At 38.7% G+C, this 9,986-nt stretch overlaps 1 protein-coding gene across 1 annotated transcript; it reads left to right on the forward strand.

The window, feature by feature from the left end:
* Nucleotides 1-263: 263 nt before the first annotated feature.
* On the forward strand, nucleotides 264-8,356 carry tfa (transferrin-a). The gene is made up of 17 exons (XM_023285763.3): nucleotides 264-384; nucleotides 482-633; nucleotides 1,328-1,430; nucleotides 1,542-1,733; nucleotides 2,427-2,556; nucleotides 2,693-2,748; nucleotides 3,283-3,446; nucleotides 3,645-3,795; nucleotides 3,914-4,086; nucleotides 4,175-4,271; nucleotides 4,364-4,384; nucleotides 4,807-4,971; nucleotides 5,233-5,383; nucleotides 6,400-6,467; nucleotides 6,569-6,753; nucleotides 7,716-7,908; nucleotides 8,019-8,356. Exons 1-17 carry the CDS (start codon nucleotides 345-347, stop codon nucleotides 8,060-8,062), a joined length of 2,085 nt encoding a protein of 694 aa, XP_023141531.1. The 5' UTR covers nucleotides 264-344; the 3' UTR covers nucleotides 8,063-8,356.
* The last annotated feature ends 1,630 nt before the right edge of the window (nucleotides 8,357-9,986 follow it).

Genomic DNA, 9,986 nt, shown 5'->3' on the forward strand with positions numbered 1-9,986 from the left:
TAAATCCATTGATCAATCACTTAATTGCATTTCTCCTCACAGAACAGGGCAACGGGAGCACATTTCTCTGCACGTGTTGCTGTTTTCTGCTTCCCTGCATGACTTCAAAGTGTGCAAACATTTGTTAAACGGCTCCAAACGCTGCCTGTGAATTTCCATTATGTGGAAATTTCGGGGGGATGCAATCTCGTTCTCTCTGTACCAGCTAGCGCAAAAAAGTACACACCCGCGCACAAGCACACATTAGGAAACCTGAGCAAACTGTGGCATTTTATCTCCAGCCAGGGCTGCTATAAAAGCCCCAGCAGCCTCTCTGGCGCTCTGCTCAGCTCATCACAGCCGACATGAAGCCTCTCCTCTGCGCGGCGCTGCTCGGATTCCTCGGTAAAGACTTGCACTGCAAAGTCGCCTTTTTTCCTCTCTATTTCAAATCACAGATCAGTGCATTTTTACCTAAACTGACATCCATCCTCATCCACAGCCACCGTGCTGGCGGCCCCGGGCCCCGAGAAGGTGAAATGGTGCGTCAAGTCGGACGCAGAGTTGCAGAAATGTTTGGCTCTTGCAGCTGCAGCTCCCGCATTCTCCTGCGTGAAAAAAGACAACACCATCGACTGCATTATTGCGATTAAGGTGAGGAAAATGAACATTATACTACGCCCATTCATCATTAGGTATTCCTTCACAGTGCAGCCTAATTATTTAATGTCTGATCTCATCTTTTTTGCCCTTGCAAAAGGCTCATCAGTGGATACTGCGATGCAAAATGAAATCAAAATTTTGCTCTGATGACAAAAAAGAAGTGGTGACAGTAGGATTCAAATGCCTTGTAGAAATATTAGTACCACAATGCACAAATCATTACAAGTTTTTCCTGGATTTAGAATTTTACTTTCTAAAATAAAAGCAGAAAACATCAGGAAAAAAAAACATCACATCTAAAACTACTCAGTGAAAATTGGTAAAAATTAAAATTTGTAAGGATAAAAGAGAAATACTGAAGCACCACTCCTTTGAGTAAATGTATTGGATTACTTTCTACCACCACTGTGAAAAACAATCAAAGCATAAACAGAAGTATTCACTTTGTAATATATAATAGCTATACATTCATTTATGATCCTTTTAATACTGTTGCCAAGTTTTTGAAATTTCATCTTAGAAATGAATTAAGGATCCCTGATGTTTAGCCTTAATCCAACAGAGTCAGTATAGTATATATAACTGTTACCAACAAAATGCATATCAAAAGACTGTGCACCAATATTAGCACCAATAAACAAGCTGCTACTCCTGTCAGTTGGTGATAATATGTACTTTCTTGCAGGATGGTAATGCAGATGCCATTACTTTGGATGGAGGTGACATTTTCACTGCTGGACTGAACAACTACAACCTGCAGCCAATCATTGCTGAGGACTACGGCGTCTGTATGTGGTCTTTCTGATGTAATAGACACAAGCAGAATGATGGGTGCCATTATAAATAATGAACAACATGGTTTAACTGTTGAAAAATTCTTTTTTTTTGCACGCGTCTAGCTTCTGACACCTGCTACTATGCTGTCGCTGTGGTGAAGAAGGGCAGCGGATTTAACATCAAAGATCTCAGGGGGAAGAAATCGTGCCACACTGGTCTGGGCAAATCCGCAGGCTGGAACATTCCCATCGGAACTCTGTTGTCCATGAATATAATTGAGTGGGCAGGCATCGAAGACAAACCTGTGGAGGAGGGTGAGTGGCATGTTTTTATACTATCCTCAGATAAAAGCTTAAATGTTTCATTGTACTTATGATCAGAGCTGTAGCTGCCACTGAAGACACTGAGGTCAGGCCCTCAGCTTTTTAATGGAAAATTACATGTTTTAGAAAATTCAGGGGGAGTTAAATGGGCAGTGTGACATTCTGATATTGACATTTGATCCCCTTTTTTGCTTTCTTGAGTTAGAAAAGAGGATGGTCGTCCTCAACTCAAGGAGATTATTTGTTTAATCTATGCATAGGTGAGGGGAAAAATCACCCAACTGTGGTTTCCAGGGACAGAGAGGAAGTTAAAGCACCCAGCCAAGACTCACAGCCCTTCACAGAACAATGAGATGTTTATTTAAAGTCAACTCAATTCCTGTTTTCTTGGCTGACGTCAGGACATTTTTATTCTCAGCTTATTTAAATATTTGAATTTGGCTTAATATAACTTAATATAAAATTCACCATCATCTTAATGTTGTTGTTTTTTATATATATATATATATATATATATATATATATATATATATACAAGTTGGCAAATCCTTACTGAACAACAGAAAAACTAAATAAAATGTGAAAATTCAGAATAATGAAAAACACATTGAAACTGTCATGATGACTGACACTTGCAGCCTCAGCATTTCTAAAATCTTGACTTGCTTGCTTTTTGTTTTGCAGCCGTGAGCGATTTCTTCCAGTCCAGCTGTGCCCCGGGGGCAGGAACGGGCTCTAAGCTATGTGAACTGTGTAAGGGAGACTGCTCCAGGTCCCACAAGGAGCCTTACTATGATTACGCCGGAGCTTTCCAGTCAGTATCAGTTATTAATCTCTATCATTTAACGTATCTAATTGTCCCTTCAGTCTGCCATTCTGTGGTATTTTTACACTATTTGATGTTCTCAGCCTATAAGGTTGATGGAACTCTGTATCGTTCTGTTTGATAGGTGTCTGGTGGACGGTGTTGGAGATGTGGCCTTTGTGAAGCATCTCACTGTACCTGGTCAGTATGATGCCATTAAATGATTTGAATATGTTATGAAGTATTGAAACACATGAGTTGATCATTTGCTCTAAATCTGTATTTTGAAAAAAACGTACTCTCAACTTGGTTAAATGTCATGTCAAATGTGTAATTTTGCTCTGTAGTTCTCCTTTTTCCCACTACCCGCATTTTACATATTTTTATAGTTGTTTGTAACGGCAGTCTACAGACTTTTAGGAGGAACTATCACATCTTTATGACAATAACTGAATGTCATGCAGCTCCTCATTATTTATAAAGTAACAGAACTACAGACATAGAGAAAAGAGTGTTAGAGACAAACCAGCTTCCATTTTTATTATTCAAATAAATGCACTTGAGTTTGTATTGGTTTAATCAGTGCCTGGAGAGGGACTTTGAGATTCCCAGTGTTGGTTATATCAATATTATACTCCTTTGCCAAACCATAAAATTTAACAAATTCTGGTACTCAGAAGAAATGTATCTGGAACTTGAAAAAGATGTAAACTTTCTGCTATGCTGCACATCCAGATTCTGAAAAGTCCAACTACGAGCTGCTGTGCAAGGACAACACCAGAGCACCTGTCGACAACTATAAGACCTGCAACCTGGCCAGAGTTCCAGCTCATGCTGTTGTCACCCGCAAGGACGCACAGCTGGCTGAATTAATCTGGACAAGCCTAGAGGGAGTTCAGGTAAAATTCTTCTAGTTATTTATATAGATATTATTTAAAGTGATTTATACAGCATAAAGAAGAATAAGTAGCAGAGTCGAGACACTATGCTTGTATAACAACTAAGAAAAAGAATTTCAACATGCAACTTGTGTTTCAGTTGCCTCACACTGTGCTTGGTGCCTTCATAATGACTTAACTTACTTGGTGTCTTTGCAGGGCTTTAACCTCTTCTCCTCTGAAGGCTACGCATCCAAAAACCTCATGTTCAAGGATTCAACAGTGAAGCTGGTGCGGCTGCCCCCAAAAACGGACTCCTTCCTGTATCTGGGTGCTGAATACATGAGCATCGTCCGCTCCCTTAAGAAAGGTACTGAAAAAACAAGCAAGGAAAGCACACAGATCAATATAAAACACTGCAGAAAAACACATTTAGTTAAAAGACACCAGCCTGCATGTTTCTGATAATGTTTTATTTCGTTCTCCAGAGCAGACGCCAGGCACCACATCCAGTGCCATTAAGTGGTGCACTGTGAGCCGTGCCGAGACCGCCAAGTGTGACACATGGAGCATCAACACTGTGGACAAAGTTAACGGTGGAAACGCCGCCATTGAATGCCAGGAAGCCCCAACAGTTGACGAGTGCCTGATAAAGATTATGGTAAAATCTGATGGAAATCTAGAGATCTTTTTTTTTTCTTTTTGCTCCATTTTGTGGCTAATTATCTGCTGTTTAAATGGTCCTGTAGCGTAAAGAGGCCGACGCAATGGCAGTGGATGGAGGACAGGTGTACACAGCTGGGAAGTGTGGTCTGGTTCCTGCCATGGTGGAGCAGTATGACGAAGGTATGATAGCACAGGAAGCATCACATATAATCCTGTGTTTACTTTAACTTATTCTACATGATTAATACGTGCGTCTTTGTCTCTCTTCACAGGCCTGTGCGGCTCTTCGGAAGGTAGGAAATTTACCCTTGTTTTCTAGTCTTAATTATATAGAAAATTACAAAATTGATAGCACTAACGTAAAGACCAAAATAGCATTATTTTCACTCAGCTAGAACCATTGAAAAAGACAGAACAAGTGCAACATTTATCTGTTTCTGTGGCCTCAGTGGCCATGAAAGAAAAAAATCAACCTGTGTCGATTACATTAGAATAGTCAAAACACCAGATAACCGCTTGTTAGTATACTTTGTGTGCTTTATTTCCAAATAATTCTTGTTTGTAAATTAAGCAGCAATAAAATAAAGCCTTTTCTAGCCTTTTATAATGAAAAGACTAGATGACCAAACTCTAAACTGAATGAAATCAAATGAGCAAGCATGAATGACTATCTGGTGGTTTTCTGATCCATTGTGTCCTGTGCTGCCACCCTCAGCTAAAGCCTCCTCCTACTATGCTGTCGCTGTGGTAAAGAAGAGCTCAGGGTTGACCTGGGAAGGCCTGAAGGGCAAGAAGTCCTGCCACACGGGCATCGGCAGAACAGCTGGCTGGAACATCCCCATGGGTCTCATCTATGAACAGACAAAAGACTGTGACTTCAGTAAGTGACTTCTTGAGGCTGAAATTACAAATATGCAATGAAAAAAAAAATACAGTGCTGCACAGAGCAATCTGTGTGTGTGTCTTGGTTATTATTATTAATTAATTTGACATGTGTTCAACCAAAACTATAATATTTCCCTCACCTTCAACCTAATCATGTAGCATTTTGGTGTTCTCAGTCGAAAACTAGATAATTGTTATTCTTAAGAGAAGGTGTCGCTCTTTTTCAGCCTCTGACTGCGTCTCTTCTTCTCCTCAGCTAAGTTCTTCAGCAGTGGCTGTGCCCCCGGAGCCGACCCCAACTCTCCATTCTGCAGTCAGTGCGCCGGCAGCGGCAAAGCTGTGGGAGACGAGTCCAAGTGCAAAGCCAGCGCTGATGAGCAGTACTACGGCTACGCTGGAGCCTTCAGGTACAGTGAGAGGCTGAAGTGTCTCTGCATTAAAGCTGACAGAAAGGAAACATCTGGCATTTTAAAAACTCTGCGCTACGTGTAAAGTTTAAGACGGTAGGTAAGTAGTTAGTAACCAGAAACTACTGGCCTATAGCTCAGTAAAGCTGATTAATTCATATGTTGTATCACTTAATTTGCATGTAGATAAAAATGATTTTCCCAAGAAATAGTTTAAGCAAAGAAGATGTTCCTGTAATATTAGTGTTATTATTGATTAGGGTTATTATTATTATTATTATTATTATTATTATTATTATTATTATTATTATTATTATTATTATTATTATTATTATTATTATTAATATTAAGTGGTAGTAGCATTAGTATTAAGCTTTACATGTGCTAATAAGTGCTTTCTTAAACTGGTTTGCCGCAGTCAGTCAGATTCAGCAGTGTCTGCCTCAGAGATAAGATTTGTCTTACTGCAGATTTATGATCTAGTATTACCAGCAACCTTTTGTTTTTAACTTTAGCTGACAGTAGACTTTAGTTGGGCACGTGCACTTCTGGATGTATTGTAATGCCTCTCTTATGGATCTGGGACGATGTTTCTGCCATCAGGGTTTTTATGTATGTATGGCAATAGCAATAATAGAGTTAACAGGTCAAAGATATGCACAGTTCATAGTATATTTGTATAGGTGTATAGAGCCTACGCTGAATACACGAGAAAATGTGTTGAATTGGAAAACTGAGTGATGCACAGTTTGAATGTGATATTTTGACTTTCTCCTTTTAATGTTTCTATCTTGGTCAGTAACTGATTCAGCACAACGTAACGTATCTTGTTGCTTGTTTCTGTATTGTAAGCTAGCTGCCTCAGATTCCTGCTCCAGTTACAAGACACGGACATGACTGTTATTGACGTTTTTATCTCACACTTTGCAAGAAAGCACATTTTTAAAAAATAATATTAATTACTCCTCCAGAGAACCTTCAAAATTGTCTTCAATATGTTTTTCATGTCATTATAGATGCCTGGTTCAAGATGCTGGTGATGTTGCCTTCATTAAACACACAACCGTTGCAGAAAACAGTGATGGTAAGAGTCCAACGCTGACCTGTTTTCACACCATTGCCCTACTGTTTTCAGTTACCTTAAACGTTCATCTAAACTCTATCTCACCTCGTTTTTCCTCAAAGGTGTTTCTAGCCCAGCATGGGCTACAAACGTGAAGTCCAGTGACTACCAGCTCATCTGCCCTGGGAAGGCACCAATGGAAATCACTGAATACGAATCTTGTCACTTGGCTCGGGTGCCTGCACACGCTGTGGTGACTCGCCCAGAGAGTCGAAGTGAGGTGATCCGCATCCTCCAGGAACAGCAGGTCGGTGGCAAATTTTGAGATCAGTTCTAAGTTTTGGATACATGGAGTGGAACTACATTTTGGAGAGGGAGGTTACTACCACACCTTATCAGCATTTTAAGAGAACATCTGCATCGCCGTTTGATTAAATTGACACTGAAGTGCTAAAATGTAATATTTTAAACCTTCCGCTTTTGTTTGGAAACCTGGATCTTCAATTTGCCAAACAGTGGCATCAAATCCTGACAGCTGAGAAACTAAATTCAGTAAATGAGCCGCATTTTGCTTGAAACACATTTAAAGGGATTATCAAAATAGTTGCCACTTCATTGCCTGACAGTTTACTAATTCATTTACCTAATTTAATCACTGGCCCATTGATTCTGAGTGTGTGATGCTCATTCACAAACAAACAAGCTGTTAATCAAATTACCACAAACTGGCTGATTTGAAAACTGATTAAGGATCCATGCCTCAGAGCAGCCTCTTTGCCTTTTTGGGTAGTTGGTGTTTTATTCGTCTCCCACACACCAGAGAGATGAATTAGTCAGCCGGAAATGCATCAACAAATTTTAACAATCAAAGAATTCAGTCCTTGTTTCATCTTGTGACCACATTTTTTTTGAAGAATCATAGTGTTTCTGCAGATCAATTTTGTTGAATATTTGCAATTTGCTTTTTATCAACTAGAGATGAACACCTCATCTCTAGCGCTAAAGTTAGTTTTTACCTCTTAACCACACTGGATAATGATAATCTGGCTCTAAAAAACTGCACACTATGGACATACAGCAGGGTATCAAGTACAGTTGTCAAACTCGGATATAAATTTCAGGATCAAAAGCTAAAATTGCCAGTTTTTGCACAATTTTTTTACATAAGCAAAGTAAAAGCTATTGATTACTTTTGCTGATATGATATATAATAAACGCCATTACGGAAAATCTGACATTTTTAATCTTAATATTATTCCTCCTTTACAGGCCAAGTTTGGAACCAGTGTCAGCGATCCATCATTTAAAATGTTCCAGTCCGATCAAGGAAAGAACCTCCTCTTCAAGGACTCCACTAAATGTCTGCAGGAGGTTGAGGCTGGAAAATCCTACGAGCAGTTTTTGGGATCAGAGTACACCACTGCCATGTCCTCGCTCAGACACTGCAGTCAAACTACTCCAGGTGACTGCTGCTCAAATCAAATACAATTCAACGTATGAGCAATGAACACAAACATTCTGATAATACTTGTGCCCTGAATTCACAAATCCATTTTTTTGTCTTCTCTACAGATCTGGAGAAATCTTGTACTTTTCACTCTTGCCAACAAGCCTAATGGTGGCGTTGACCGCACGGCGCCTCAGTCGGCTCTCAGTGATTCATCCACCTTACCCACACTTCCTACACTCGACCCAAAAATTGCTTTGAGTCTTTTCTTACTAATCTACTTGTAGACCTGTTTTCTAAAGAACAATCAACTCACAGCTACTCCAGCCTGCAGATCAACAGTCACATCCACATGTAGTTATTTTCATGCTGTTGAAACTAAATGCTACACTGCCTTTGTTACTGAATCAACTGTGTTTTGTGACATGTCTGACTTTTCTCAAATAAAGCCTTTTAAATGCTCTTTTATGGTGGCAGCATCTTCTTTTTAACAATGTTTCAAGCATTTTTTCTTAAATGCCTTCAAATAAAGAGACAAAAGTATAACATTTGCAACCAAATTTGCTAGAAAACAACAGCAACAACAACTAAATTCTGGATTATTGTTGTAATGTAACTTTAAACCTTTGCTGTAAAACACTCTTGCAATCTGAAATGTGCTGTGTGTGTTGGCCAATAACTTGTATTCCAAGAAGTAAAACACCATGTTAAGAGACTGAATGAAAGATTTATTATAACTAAATAATCACTCATACTCTAATAATACTCTCACAAGTTATTTCACAAACTACCTTCACGTCATGGTATTTCCAGCCAGTATGATTGCACATGAATGCACCATTCTTGCAGCTCCCCTCAGCCTTCACCTTGAGCTGCATTCCCACAGCCTTCAAGGGGGAATAAATAATATATACACATCATTCAGAGGGAATCTATATTTTAGTGAACAGCACAAATAATATGGGACACTGTGCTCTTTGTCTGCTCCAAAAAAGCCCTCATAAAAGCTCCACGAAATCCAAAATCTGCTTAATATCCTGCTGTTTAAACAGCCTGAAAATCCCACTGATGCCCCAGTAGTGGTAACTTAGCTCAATTTAAACATATTTGGAAATATGTAACATACATAATGGAATGATGGACATTATTTTCATCGCTTCAGTTAGTATTCTTATTTGGCTCACAAGTAATGATTATTTTCACTATTGAGTAATCTGCTGAATGTGTTCCTGATTAATCATTTGGCAGAAAATAGTAAAACTTGCCTGTAAAAATTTCCCTTTACCCTTTATTAAGTAAACTGTGCAAAATCCAAAGATATTCAGTTTAAGAGAAGCATCAAATCCTGACATTTGATAAGTTAGACCCAGTAAATGTTTGGCACTTAGTGTGAAAGATAATTAATATTATTTGAATTAATCATTGACTATCACTCATTTTCTAATACCTCAAAGAGAAGAAGATCAACCGACTGGTGAAGAAAATGAAAGTTCTGTTATTACATAATCAGAATAACTGCCTGTGGGTTTCCCTGATTACTTCCATAATCAGTATTCCTCTGCATATTAACCATATAAGGTATAAATGGTTACTTTACATAAAAAAGTAAAAGAGAAACTTGAAAAATCTACACACAGATTTTGTGTGTGTGTGTGTGCTTCCAATCGACTTGTATGGAAGTTTAGTTTTGGTAAGATTCAAGCTCCTCTACATACACTGAAGTTCAAAAGTTTGGGGTCACCCAGACAATTTCATGTTTTCCATGAAAACTCACATTTATTCACGTGGTAACATAATCATACAAGGGTTTTCTAATCATCAATTATCATTTCAACACCATTAGCTAACACAATGTAGCATTACAACACAGGAGTGATGGTTGCTGGAAATAGGCCTCTGTACCCCTATGTAGATATTCCATTAAAAATCTGCCATTTCCAGCTAGAATAGTCATTTACCACATTAACAATGTCTACACTTTATTTCTAATTAATTAAATATTATCTTCACTGGGAAAAAACAGCGTTTCTTTAAAAAATAAGGACATTTCTAAGTGACCCCAAACTCCTGAACGGCAGTGTAAGAGTGATTTT

This window comes from Amphiprion ocellaris, chromosome 10 (genome assembly GCF_022539595.1).
Source record: "Amphiprion ocellaris isolate individual 3 ecotype Okinawa chromosome 10, ASM2253959v1, whole genome shotgun sequence".
Classification (NCBI taxonomy): Eukaryota; Metazoa; Chordata; class Actinopteri; family Pomacentridae; genus Amphiprion; species Amphiprion ocellaris.

Excerpts from the sequence above, each read along its gene's own strand:
- tfa (XM_023285763.3), top strand. The coding sequence starts at position 345 with ATGAAGCCTCTCCTCTGCGCGGCGCTGCTCGGATTCCTCG. Across the intron at positions 3,796-3,913 it reads CGTCCGCTCCCTTAAGAAAG|AGCAGACGCCAGGCACCACA; the intron begins GTACTGAAAAAA and ends TTCGTTCTCCAG. Across the intron at positions 5,384-6,399 it reads GGCTACGCTGGAGCCTTCAG|ATGCCTGGTTCAAGATGCTG; the intron begins GTACAGTGAGAG and ends ATGTCATTATAG.